The sequence below is a fragment of the Daldinia vernicosa genome (assembly GCF_022497035.1).
Source record: "Daldinia vernicosa strain CBS 139.73 unplaced genomic scaffold F5Y00scaffold_19, whole genome shotgun sequence".
In the NCBI taxonomy this organism is placed as follows: domain Eukaryota; kingdom Fungi; phylum Ascomycota; class Sordariomycetes; order Xylariales; family Hypoxylaceae; genus Daldinia; species Daldinia vernicosa.
Window position 1 is genome coordinate 301,111 of NW_025953935.1, and position 12,799 is coordinate 313,909.

The 12,799-nt window shown below is 47.2% G+C and overlaps 2 protein-coding genes across 2 annotated transcripts; both read right to left on the reverse strand.

The window, feature by feature from the left end:
- Positions 1–1,196: 1,196 nt before the first annotated feature.
- F5Y00DRAFT_235250 (uncharacterized protein) lies at positions 1,197–6,857 on the reverse strand. The gene has a single exon (XM_048007534.1). The coding sequence runs from the start codon at positions 6,427–6,429 to the stop codon at positions 1,657–1,659; it is 4,773 nt and encodes a 1,590-aa protein (XP_047865542.1). The 5' UTR covers positions 6,430–6,857; the 3' UTR covers positions 1,197–1,656.
- Positions 6,858–6,983: 126 nt separating this feature from the next.
- Positions 6,984–9,766, reverse strand: F5Y00DRAFT_235252 (something about silencing, SAS, complex subunit 4-domain-containing protein). Its single transcript, XM_048007535.1, has 2 exons — positions 8,735–9,766; positions 6,984–8,616 (listed from the first exon to the last, which is right to left on the reverse strand). Exons 1-2 carry the CDS (start codon positions 9,492–9,494, stop codon positions 7,556–7,558), a joined length of 1,821 nt encoding a protein of 606 aa, XP_047865543.1. The 5' UTR covers positions 9,495–9,766; the 3' UTR covers positions 6,984–7,555.
- Between the last annotated feature and the right edge of the window lie 3,033 nt (positions 9,767–12,799).

Below are 12,799 nucleotides of genomic sequence, written 5' to 3' on the forward strand. Positions count from 1 at the left end.
TGGGACTATATTTTCGATAAATATATTACTAATGTTTATTCCACAGTGAACACTTCCAATATATATATAAGATGCACAAATACTCTCGTCACCCCTGTGCAAATATTGCTTAGGCAGTCCAATCCAGCATTTTCACCATGGCTCAACACCAAATCCAACATACTCAGCTCACTACAACTAACAGCGCCTTACCTACCTAACCTACTCTCCTCATCCCCCCCCCCCCTTCTCCCCACAACAAACCAAGCACCAACCCCCTCAACCCATCCCCCCATCTATCAAAGTACAGCGAAACCCCTCCCAGAAGAAGAAATTCCATCCAGCCACAAGCTCGCCCACGCACAGAACCCCAGCATTTCGCATCAATCGCGAGATAGCCCACGGCTCTTCTGTGCTCTCCAAGAGCGACTTCGTCTCTGCTAGTCAGTCAAGCGCTGCCGAACTAGCTTAGGTAGCTGCATATTGCATAGCAGAGACGATTTAATGTGGCAAAGATTGGACTTCTTCCTACGGGAGAGGTGGAGACTAGGAAATGATTGATGTCTGGGGCGGCGGGTTTTAACGGATGCTGCGTGTCTTGCTTGTTGCGTGTGAGACGGGGCGGGTGAGTGGTGGGTATGGATGGGGGGTGGGCGTCTGCTCGTTTATGTGAAGCTTTCCAAATGCCTTGGCGAAAACTAAAAGCAGAGGAAAGACGAGATAGATATCCAACGAGGATGGCGAAAATCCGAAGTCGATTCCAATTCGCCCCAAACTTAGAGCTTCTCGAAGGGCTGAGGTTAGTTTTCTCCCCCCAGGCTCTCTTTGCTGTGTAACTAAAGAAACATGTTGACCTCTATTATTTTATTATTGTAGTGCTGCAAAGCGGACTCGAATAACGAAGCAGAGGGAGGCGAAGAGATATATATATCTCTTAGAACTGCGATTAGATCGTATTAGAGCTTGGAGATGATCATTGGCTACCTTGTTAGCGCCCCCGGTATATGGGATACAAAAGCTACCTATGTATACTACATGGATGTCTAGAAAGTAATAATTGATCAGGGCTGAAGCCATATTCGCTAATGTCAAAACTATAACCAAAAAAGATATCTCGAGCGTATTGGGGAATACTATCTATCCATCTACGAATCTGGAGCTGGGTCTAGTATATCACATACGCAAAACACGATTACGCCTTGCTACACCTCTACAGGTAATAGATCATTGCACTCTGCATTTAGAAAGACTGCGTAATCAACGCCACCTATTAGATAGGCTTGACTAGTAATACACACACACACACACACTTGGTCCATCGCTTTCCTGCCTTCGCCCGCTGCTAAGACTCGATGCCAGGACCAGCAGATAGCAACAGTAGCCTACTCATTGCAAGTTTTGAGGTGTTAAATCCATCCACCCCTTCGCCTATTCACTAACCACTGTCCACCTAATCATCGTTTCCTAGTGTACCTAACTCACACGCACGGGAGAAAAAAAAAAGGCAACTACATTTTGGCCGGAGTCATATCCTCTTGTTCCCAACGCCAATGCCATGCCATGCAAAAAAGAAGTGAAAATATTTGCGAACAAAAGGGGGCTAGGTAATCCCACCAAGTTTAGCGGGTACCATCTAGCTCCGTATACTCGAGCAGAACAAACATTCATTACTGTATTTTAAGTCCCTGGTGACCCCGACGTAGGCGGCTTCAGCTTGATCTTTAGCTTGGGAGGGCCTTTCGGTGCCGGAGGGGACGAGGACGGTTGAGGTTGCTTCGGCGGCGCGGGATTAGCCGACGCAACTGACGGGAGTGGCTTGCGCATTTCTGGAAGAGGCTTTCTAGGCTTTCCATTGCTTCCGCCCGATTGGGAGGAATGTGACGGTGCCTTAAAGGAAGAATTGGGTTTAGTAGGGTGGTTCTGAGAGGAGGATTGTGCTGCCGAAGATGATTTCATAGGGGCAAAATCCGAAGCCCTAGCAGCAGGCGAGGCCGGACGAGCGCCTTGACGTGGGTTGGTGCCGCTTAGTTTATCCTCAGGTCTACGATGCTTAAGTGTAGCTCGGATTGAACCAGACTGAGGTACATTGTCTTTGCGTCTGCGTATTCTTTCCCAGGCCTTGAACTTTACTGTGACCAGCATCTTAGCCTTCGGCCGTTTTCCGAGTTTCTCCAATTCCGTCCGAGGAATCCTAGAGGTATCAAGTTTGACCATTTTGGTCGGCCGAGGGCCATCGCCTTCAGTGCTGGCCCGTTTAAGGGGCTTCGAATGTTTCGGAGGAGCTAAATGACTGCTTACACTAGCCTTCGAAGGCGCCGGTCTTGGCTCGGGTGGCGGAAGTTCGACCGTAGGTCGTACAGGGGCCTGGACGGAAATGCTGTCTTTGTGAGAATCGCCTATTTTGGGCCTTTCGTGAGAAGAACTCGATGAAGAAGCTTTCTGGGATGTGGCTATGGCGATGGACTGTTTTGCCTGTTTTTGGATGGGTTTTTCTTTCGATTCCTGGGTGGCGGACTGCTTCATATGAGGAACAGGCTCTCTTTCCTTCGACGTAAACGAGGGCTTTAAAGAAGGAAGTGTCGTAGGCTTGGGTGTAGGAACAGCTTCTAAAGGTTTTGGAGTGGGGGCAGTTGGTACAGGTAGCGGAGGAGCTTGGGTGGCCGAAGGCGTTGCGGGTTTCGAACCTGAGCTGATGTTTCGGTTGAGGTTTAGAGTGATAGTTCGCTTGGGTTCTGGTTTGGGTGGCAACGGTTGTGTAGCGTATACCTTGCGTGGTGTCCTCCTAAAATGCCGCTTAAATGTCACCAAGCATCTAGACCTGCTCTTCTCGCCACGCTCGACGGTCCAGTAGGTAGGATATTCGAAAGTCAAAGTTAGCGATGGATCATCTTCGACTAGTATCGAGCATAGCTCGAGGAGATTAACTCGCTCTGACACAGTCAAAATAGGAGAGTCTATCGCATCCCAAATGGCTCTCTGTAAGTTCTCATTGTCCGTAGTTTCCTTCTTCAAGGCCGCAAGCGCTACCGAGAGATCTTCCTTGCGGGCCTTCGCCTTTTTTCTGGCCTCCATTGTTTCATCGTCACGTTCAACGATAAGGTCATCTACCGCTGGCTGATTTGGCGCTCGCTCCTCTGGCCGTTCGTTTTCTCCAATAGCGATACTGGCAAAGCCGCGACAGAGAGCTTTAAATAGTCGATCCCGGACGAATGGCGAAGGATCGGTACTGGTCAAATTCAGGTAAAATTTCAGGAATTTAGGGCTTTCCAGCATTCCCAGTTCGACAAGTGATTCGCAGGCCTTGACGCGGACGAGGTCATAGGTCTGATCCTGTAGATATTGAAAAAACACGACGGGGTCCTTCTTAATGACCTCCGCTTTCATTAAACGGCAAAGAGCGTCGAGTGCGGCCGTGGTGAAGCAGTTCTGGTACGAAGGAGAATACTCATCCCTCCTACGATATCGCTCGATCTCCTCCATGGCCAGCTTACGGAATTCCTCCGGCTCCGAATCGATAGGATCGGCCATTACCTCGTCACCATCGGCGTCCTCGAAGGCGAAGGACATAGACTTTTGTTGTTTGGTTTTCTTCTCGTCTGGGATTTGACAAATAGCTAAGGCTTTGATCAACCTGCAGATATATGGCTGATCGGAATATATGTTGGTCGAATTGTCATTGGCTTGAAGTTGCTCGAGGATGAACATGCGCGCATCTCTGGGACACCTGCCGTCTTCGCCACGGATGCGGGCTATAGCCTCGGGGATAGTACGTTGAATCAGGTATTGGCGTTTATCCGAGAAGTCATTCGGCAAAGGGGTGTATGTTCCCGGGTGACAAAAGAAATGCTGGAAGATTTTCATCAAATGCCGAAGCCCTATCCAATTCACGTGCTCGTTCACCGCATGACGAGGAAGCTCATCGGCCGCCATGATGCGTATCCCGTAGTAATATCGAGGATCCAATACGGTACGAGAGAGTATAGTTGAGACGAGAGGGTGTGGTCCTGTCTTAGAGAAGCTCCTGTGAAGGAATAGCATGGAATCTTGCTGTGCAACGACATCTCTATCTTGTTGCAGTTGCGATGCGTACATATAAGCAGGGAGATTTGTTTGCATCTCGCAGATCCACTCAAAGTCGGCATCCATTCGTATCCATTCGTAGGATTCCTGGTCCATCTTCGCTTCAGTTTCTTCGTCCCAATCACGGAAATCCCATTCTTCCATCTCATCCTGGTGCTGCATAACATCTCCTAAGTAATAAAGATCCCTGTGTCCATCCTCGTTCCCTTTTGTACTGCTCGCCAATGCCCTTTCGCGCTGCCGACGGTTCCTCTTAAGTCTCTTGTATTTTGTGTTGTAGGGTATCTCGAACTTCACAGATTTGGCAGCATCTTCTCGAATTTCGACTATGTGTTCGTAAGGTGTACCGTCAGCTTCGTGAATTCGGATAGTCATGGGTCCGGTAAAAGACTGTTGTAACTCGGCTGCGTAAACGGCATGGTTCTCCTCCATGACATCCCTCCAGAAGTCATTCTTGTCGAGCGGCCTAGCCTTGAGAAAAGCTATATCCTGAGTTTGTCGAATTGTCATCTCAACGCATAATCTCTTTTTGTTGAATCGTTGAAAGACTTCAAACCTCGGACATCCAGACATGAGTACCCATTGATTCCAGAAGTGCTCCAGCCTCGTGTTTCCGGCCTTCTCGCAAGCTCGGCGGAATGCGTTGGACTCCAAAATTTCGTCGATGGCCTGGCCGGACGTATTTGCTTTGCTGACCATTCGAGATATGATCTTGGAGATTCCGGTAGAACTAGACGACTTGGAAAGGCGGCGATCTAAGATGAACAGTACCAGGGGTGCCTTAAGATTCATGAAATCTACCTCGAAACTTCCCAAGTAAAGGTGTTCGCCGATGTCTTGCAGAGATGGACGTTTTATGTCAACCTCAACTAGCCGATCTGACATCGACTTCATCCGAAACCTATATTCATTATTACCGCACAGCGTCTTCATAAAATGGTCAGTCAAGAACCATGCTATCCCAACGACGAGCCAAATGTCTCCCTTTGTGTTAGGAACAATGTTGACGCCAAACCACTGGCTTGCTAGCGAGTACACCAGCGTCCTCGTAGTTTCCACTTCAGTATCAATGATATCCGAAGGGTAGAGTAGCCTGGTGCTGCATAGGGAAAAGGCGCATAGGGGTATAGTGTCCTCAACCATGTCATCAACAAAGCAGACCTTGTAGCTCTCAAACGGGTACCGACCGAAAGTAAGTACGAAGTAATCCACCGCCGTGACGAGAGTGGGACACGTATTTCTAACCTCTTCCGCACGACCTGGAAGGCAATACCCGTGGACCTTGACAGCATTGACACCAAGCTTGGTGTCGTCCTCTTCGCTACGGAATTCCGACCATAGGTCAACATGCTCAAAAGGCCCAACAGCAAAGCCGATATGCTTGGCTGCTTTGTTACGGTCAATCTCAAAAGTCATGGTCTTCTTGGTTTCATCGTCTTTGTGAACTACCTCGCCAGTCAAATACCCTGAGCAGACGACGGTCATCTCTAGCATTTTGTCTTCCTCCGTAAGGGCGATGTCCACCGTTCTGGGCTCATCTTCGCCGTGTTTCCTTTTGTGGCTTCTATTAGTAGGACCAACCTTTTTAGGTTGTTGCGTCGCAGGCGGCTTGCGGAACGCATCGCCGAGTGTCCGAGGGCAAGTGATAGAAATCTTCCAAGAATTTCGCGAGCCCGGGTCATCGACACACGGAAAGATGGAAGATGCCGTACCAGGCTCGACAGAGTGACGGGTATAGACGTGAGGGTATCGGGTATCCGCCTCGTCACAACCAACAAATTGGAGACCATCGCAGACATTTTTCAGCTTGAAGGGAATGCGAATCCTGTAGCCACCTATCGTGCCGTCGGAGTGTAGGAGTATGTCTTGCTGGTCGGATTTCTGGGAGTCTTTATTCTTCTGTAGCACTTCATCTACGCTTGGAAGTTTGACTCTAATGGATCCATCAAGAGGGGTGCAGCACTTCAGGTCATGGTCCAGCGCTGACACTTCCTTACGTTTGTGGTGTAGCAACGGCTGCATGCGGTGCTTCTTAATCGGCCACTGAGGTGCGGACCATCGGTAGTGTTCAGGTGTTCGTATTGATTCGCAAGGATCGGTGTAGGAGGCCTCCACTTCACAGTTGCTAACGGTGATCTGAGTCACATCGATATCACACTGACGGGCGTCGATAAAGACTTCGGAAACTTCGAGGAAAGGAACGATTAGAATATCGGATCGTCCGTGGACGCGCTTTTGGGCAAAATCGATTTCAAGATCGACATTCTGGGTGAAGACGACATAAGGGCGAGGAGGAGTGTCATCGACGGGAAGCTCGACGGGAGGAGTATCGCCGGCCTCGACAGGTTCTGGCTCTGCGATGCCAGGCATGCTGAGCGTCTGCGTAGCCGCTATGCTACGTAATGGTCGTATTCATCGGTAAATTTGTAAATTTTGTCTTTCCAGAAGCTATTGTAAATGTACGATACTGGAAAGAGGTAAACCTGCGGGGGTAGTTTTTTCAGATACACCAAAGTACCTAATATCAAAGAAAGTGTAATAAATGCCGATGTTTTAAAGTAGCCTCACACGCGATTGTAGACCGCGCTGAAGGATCGCAGCTGCGATACGCGCTGAGTACGAAGGAATACTGTTAGATGTTGTGCTGAGCAATAAGCTCCTAATAATCAGTATTGAAGCGCAGGAATAGAGGCGGGGGAAGATTTGGTTTATTGGAAAAAAAAAAAAGTCAGTTGAGCAACAAGAGCTTCGCGAAGGCGCAGTTTCAGAAAGCTCTTGCCTCGAACCTACGACCTGACCTTACGTAGCTGCCCATGTTACAAAGCTTCAAAGGTAGAAACAGCCTAGTTAAGAAATCGATAATACATGTAAGGTCCGTGCATCACTGGGCAAGTGCCGCATACGTTCATGTACCTAAGTACCACTTATTATACCGTACCTGCGTACCTAATATATTAACTAAAAATGCGAGGTCCCGAGGTGGCGGTACGCACGCAGCGCCCAAACTCTGCCCCTCTTGACATCACACATACCAAACCTTCAGGTGCATGGGATTATTATCTAGGTTACGTATGTAGTAGGTACCTACATATCACGCCCGGACAGTCAAGATACTCGAGTTGCTGCATGTCTCATATTGTTTTTGATGGGATGCTACTAATCCACCTAACACCTATTATGTTTTACCTAGTAGATAATTACCCTGGGATAATTACACTAGGTTCATTGCTATCAACGTCATCACAAGTATCGCTATGGGCTTTAGCAGGAGTTATACCATTAGGCTATCACACTAAATGCCCAAGGCTATTATTATAGTACGAATAAAGGTTCCCATGGGGAGCGCCATGTGAATCCAAAGCCGCATCCAGTCGCATTTGAGTGAATAGGAACTTGAGTGTCCCCGTAGTGCAGCGATAAACGTATATGCTAAGTGTTGCCTCGTTGCCTTGTGTCCCGAAGACAAATGCAATAGCCCCCAAACTAATTCAACAAATCAATGCTGACGCTGACGCCTTTCCCGCCTCTTTTGCCTCTCGTGGGCTTTCAAAGTCTCAATATCACGGTATTCTTCGGGTAATTCAAAGTTGCGTTCAACCATATCTGGGATGGGATGACCCCAGGCTACAATAGTCCTTCCTCTGCGCCGGCTCTTGTTGAGGGCTGCTTCACGCTGATGTTTTTTGACAAAGAAAGACGTAAACTCCTTTGCCACATATGGTTCTGGAGACTTTGGTGGTGGTTCACCTCGAGATCTCTTAGAGCTCGATGCAGTGTACTTAGCCCGTGCTAATGCCTCGTCAAGAAGTTGCCTTGCAGATGCATCAGCATCGCTGTAGTCTGGGGGATCACCGTCGCTAACATCATCCGGAATATCGTCGTCTGTTTCAACGTCGCCCATTTCTTCATCCTCATCTGAAGCCTCCTCCTCACTTAGTTGCTTGGCATTGTTATCCTCCCCCTCGGTTTCTTTTTCTTCGTTTTCTTCTACCTCTTCTGCTAACGCACGTTCCTTCATAAGCTTCCTCTTTTTCTCTTCTTGACTCCATACACGGAATTTCTCCAAGATTGCTTGACAACCCTTAATGAAGTGATCTCGGGCAGGCTCGAATGTCTTCTTGCGACTTTCAGTAACACCGCTGACACCCATTGTTCTTAGCCAATCATGGCCTTGGAGCTCATTGAGCAGCCGAATGATCTGATCCTTCTCATGTTGTGCGCGACCTTTTTCTGTATTTCTGATGGATTTTTCTAGCCTCTCAGCTTTTTTATGTGCTGGTCCGAAATAAGAATCTGGTAGGGGATCCTCGACATCTTTGCCATTATATCGTGCTTCGAGAAAGGCAAAGTCGATCCGTTGAGAGTCGTACAGGTTAGAGAACAGATTATCACCGTAAGTTCGCACTGTTCGCACTGTATTATATATAGTGTGGGGTCGCCCGTTGGCGTCTATTGCTGCTGCTTCTGGAGGGGGTACAGGGGCTTGTGATTGATGATTACTAAAGAGGGGATTGCCCGTATCGACCAGGACAATCGGAGTATCGAGGTTAAGAACGTCTGGCTTTTGGTATTAGCAATTGAAGGAATGCATCTTGAGAAGAGTGAAGAGTGTAATAATATATAGTTTTCAATTGGGAATTAGCAATTGGGAATTATAATAGTTGGTTGCACTTACGTTCTTCTTTAGGATCATTACCGATTACTTCATCATAATCGGGGAAATATGCTGACAACTCGCTCTTGAAGCGAGTCGCCTCCTGTGACCGCAACTTGCGACCGGGCCGTTCTGTTGCCGAATTGGTATCGGTTACACTTGGTTGTAATCTATCGAGTTCATGTTTAATTCCATTGATAGCTTTTTCCTTGTGTCTTTTTAAACCAGGTTCTACTACTGTCGCCGTCTTGGTAGTTTCCCGTTGAGCAGGGAGAATTTGCGTTGATGCGACCGGAGGCTCGTTCGTATGGGTTTCAGTTTGAAGTTGGGGTTGAGGTTGTGGCTTCAACGTGTTCACAGTGTCCACAGTGGCCACAGTGATGGATCTAGGAGGATTGGTAGGAGGAATAGGTCTCGCTAGAATCTCGACAGTAATTCGGGCTCTTTTGGTTTTGGAAGGGTCGTAGTTATTGGCAATAGGATCTAGAGGGCGCTTCATTCGTGAAGGACTAGTCTGCTGAAGGATGTTTTGCGAGTTTCGCGTTTTGATATGTGTCGCGATGACATGAGCATGTTTAGCAGCCACGCTATTGGCGTCAAGACTTGCAGTAGCTGGGTTGATGTTCTTAATATTAGGATTGATTGTGTGGTTAGTTGTGTGCTGCTGATGGGTATGGGTATGGAGATGGGGATGGGGATGGGCGCGTCGCTGGTAGTGCTGGTGCTGGTGCTGGTGCTGTGGGCGCTGGAGCGCATCAGGTCGTCGCGAAGAGGTAGCCATCAATTCGAGGTGTATGAATTGACATAATGATCGCTGGTGGCACAGAACAGGATTTAATATGGTATTTATCAAATGCGCATTGACGTACCAAAACAATTAGATAAATTTCTTGGGGCGAACATTAAATTTCTAACGTTAGGCGCCTCTTGTCATCAATTGATCACTCTTGTAGTTATTGCAGATGCACGCGCAATGCTGGACTCTACTATGGTACCCAACTATACCTGTATGTACAATACAGTGCGCATCTAGGTCGCTCCTTATGGTTTGAGCCTTCGCTATGGCACTCTCCCCCAGACTTTGGAGGCCGCCTCCTTGCTCGGCTACAGGTAGCTTAAACTTTACTTAGGTACCTATTGAACAGTCTGCCTATTGAACATTACATAGATGACTCATCTTAGTACAATACCGTTCCGTTAAACTGTATGCAAGCCCCCATGCACATGGTAGTTTATGTACCTCCTTTCGATATGCTAATTTAAAGCACAGGAAGTAACTGCATGAAATGTACCTATTGAGCAATGTACCTAATTCATTATCGTAACTTTACCTCTATGTAACTAGGTAGTATATGTAGTTAACTTATATCTTCGATGTACATGTATTGTTTGACTTTTAAGACCCAACATTGAAAAAACCTAATCTTTGTTTGTAACAATTGCTTTTCAAACTTCAACCTCTAAATATCAAATCAACAACTATCCCAATTCCTAAATAATACACAAAGTAGATCGTTCCTAATCAGATAATAAATCTTGCCACACATGGTACCGTCGCAACGGATTTAGGCTTACTGATGTCACACCATAGGGCTATCGAGGCGAGATATGTCGGGAAACGTATCTACCCATGGTAGTTCGCCTGCAGGTTTTATCTTTCCGAAGCCCACCTGATCTTGGTAACCTACTATTTGTAAACGGTCGACTACATGAAGCCATGATTTAAACCAATAAATAGTCGAGACAATTCTAAATTCCGAAGGGAGTAATGATGGGGACACGTCTAACTTATGAGCTCTTTACTTTTAGCAATAGTTACTATATCCGAAAACTACAAAGATTCTAACTACATAAATACTACGTATAAAAAGAAATTGTAAAACCGTAGACCCCGTGTCTTTTAATGTCAGGTTAATATAATACCTGAGGTAGTTAGGTATATGTTATAGTACGCTGTTACGGGCAACCCTACCTACCTAACCTACTAAGTTACTTATAATTAGATTGGTGGTATTTTACGAACTTGTACTTGGGACTTGGGACTTGGACGTAGGGACGTATAACAACTACTTAGTTACTACATTATACCTATACAGTCAAGTATACTCCTGTTTATAAGCAAGCAGTATACTTTCCTTGATTCATAATTTCCATCTTACGTACAGTTCCCTATCATAAGCATTACATACGGCATTGATTAGTAAGCTATACCATTAGGTAACTTCATTCTTCTTTCTCACTTGTACACTATGTTACACGAAACAGATGTTAAATCTGCTGATCTGGCACGCGCATATCGCACCTCAGTATGCCGTTTAACCGATCGACATATAGGTACCTTAAGTAGGTAATTACGTCATTCTAAACGAAACCACTGAAGTCTGACGATATCAGGTATCAGGCATTTGTACATATCAAAAATTCCCTATACACTTACATCTACACTTACACCTACACTTACACCTACACTTACACACATTACCTACAAGTTTTCCAAATATCGCCAGTTCAACTTCTCTATACTACTAGCTTACTAGTTACCCAACCTATCAAACCTATAATCTATTAGTAGCCACACATGGCATCGCAGCGACATAGTAGCTCTAAGCTTCCTCGTCTTCACTTTTAATGGTGACCTTTCTACTGTGACGATCTATCCAAGTGGCAACATGGCCAGGATGGTCCATAGTGTTGCGCCAATACTGTCACCCCCAAGTAGACAATCTCCATCCCTATCCCCATCTCTATCTTCATCTCACTCTTTAGCTCCGCAGCTCGCCGCCGCTACGCCGGGGTCTCTCCCGCTAACCCCACCATCGTCGCCCGGTCCGTACGGGGAATCCAAGAATTCGCCGAATACTACTACATCACTCCAGAGTCGCCAGAGTCGCCAGGAATACTTAGACTCTCTACAACCGCCATCCAAGGAGGAGTTCCAGCGTCTAGCAAAACTACAAGAGCAGCGCGAAAAGGAGCACAAGCGTCGCGATCAAGAGTTACGCCGCCAAAGCGTAGTAATTGCTCACACGAGCATGCAGGCAAGACGAGACTTCATACAATCGAAGGTAGCTGAGGAAGAAGAACACCTGGGACATCGTCACTCTATATTCGGGCATAGACATTCGAGCTCTAAATCACGCTCTAGGCCGAGTAGCAAGGATGCAATAGCTAGTAATAGAAAGAGCGAGGCCGCAGACGACTGTCTTAGGTCGAAGGCGGCAACCGTAATTCAACGAACCTATCGTGGGTATCGTGTGCGCAGAGAGATGCAAGGGTTAGGTTTAAATGCAGGTACCAGGTGGACGCACGCAATCAGAGACGCACAATGGATAGACCTAAACACGCCTCGAGCTAGACAGAATAGCTTACAGAGCATCGAGAACGGCGACGCAGACAATCAAAGGAGGCCTAGCAGTAGCCGATCTACAGCACGGAGGAATTGGATCAAGGTAGCCAAGATAGCCCGACGCGCTGGGGCAGATGAGGATTCCGACCATGCGGAAGACAGCTCATCCTCGCCACTCAGCGAAGAGGATTTTCAAGGTATGAGTGCCGAAAAGAAGGCAGAAGCGAGAAAGAAGTGGATGAAGGCTCGGGCAAAGAGACGGGAACGCGCTCGAATGATGGGACTTCAATACTTCCTAGAAATGGTCGACCTGAAGCACCGGTACGGGTCCAACTTGAGAGCATACCACGAAGAGTGGAAGAAATCTAATACCAACGAGAACTTCTTTTATTGGCTAGACTATGGTGAAGGTAGGAAAATAGACTTGGCAGCCTGCCCTAGGGAAAGGTTGGATCGCGAGCAGGTGCGGTATCTGAGTCGAGAGGAGAGGCAGTATTATCTAGTGAAAGTTGATGTGGAAGGCCGTCTAGTTTGGGCCAAGAATGGCATGCGTATTGACACCACAGAAAAATGGAAGGATAGCATTCACGGTATTGTCCCGATCGACGACCCTACGCCTTCATTCTCAGCAAATATCGAGTCACATGTACAAGCAAAACCTAACATAGAATCGCCCCCACAGCCGCACAGCCACTCAGGTTCGTCGTCTCCGAGGTCTTCACGAGAGTCGGAGCTAGAAG

Excerpts from the sequence above, each read along its gene's own strand:
- F5Y00DRAFT_235250 (XM_048007534.1), bottom strand. The coding sequence starts at position 6,429 with ATGCCTGGCATCGCAGAGCCAGAACCTGTCGAGGCCGGCGATACTCCT.
- F5Y00DRAFT_235252 (XM_048007535.1), bottom strand. The coding sequence starts at position 9,494 with ATGGCTACCTCTTCGCGACGACCTGATGCGCTCCAGCGCCCACAGCAC. Across the intron at positions 8,617-8,734 it reads TAATGATCCTAAAGAAGAAC|ACGTTCTTAACCTCGATACT; the intron begins GTAAGTGCAACC and ends ACCAAAAGCCAG.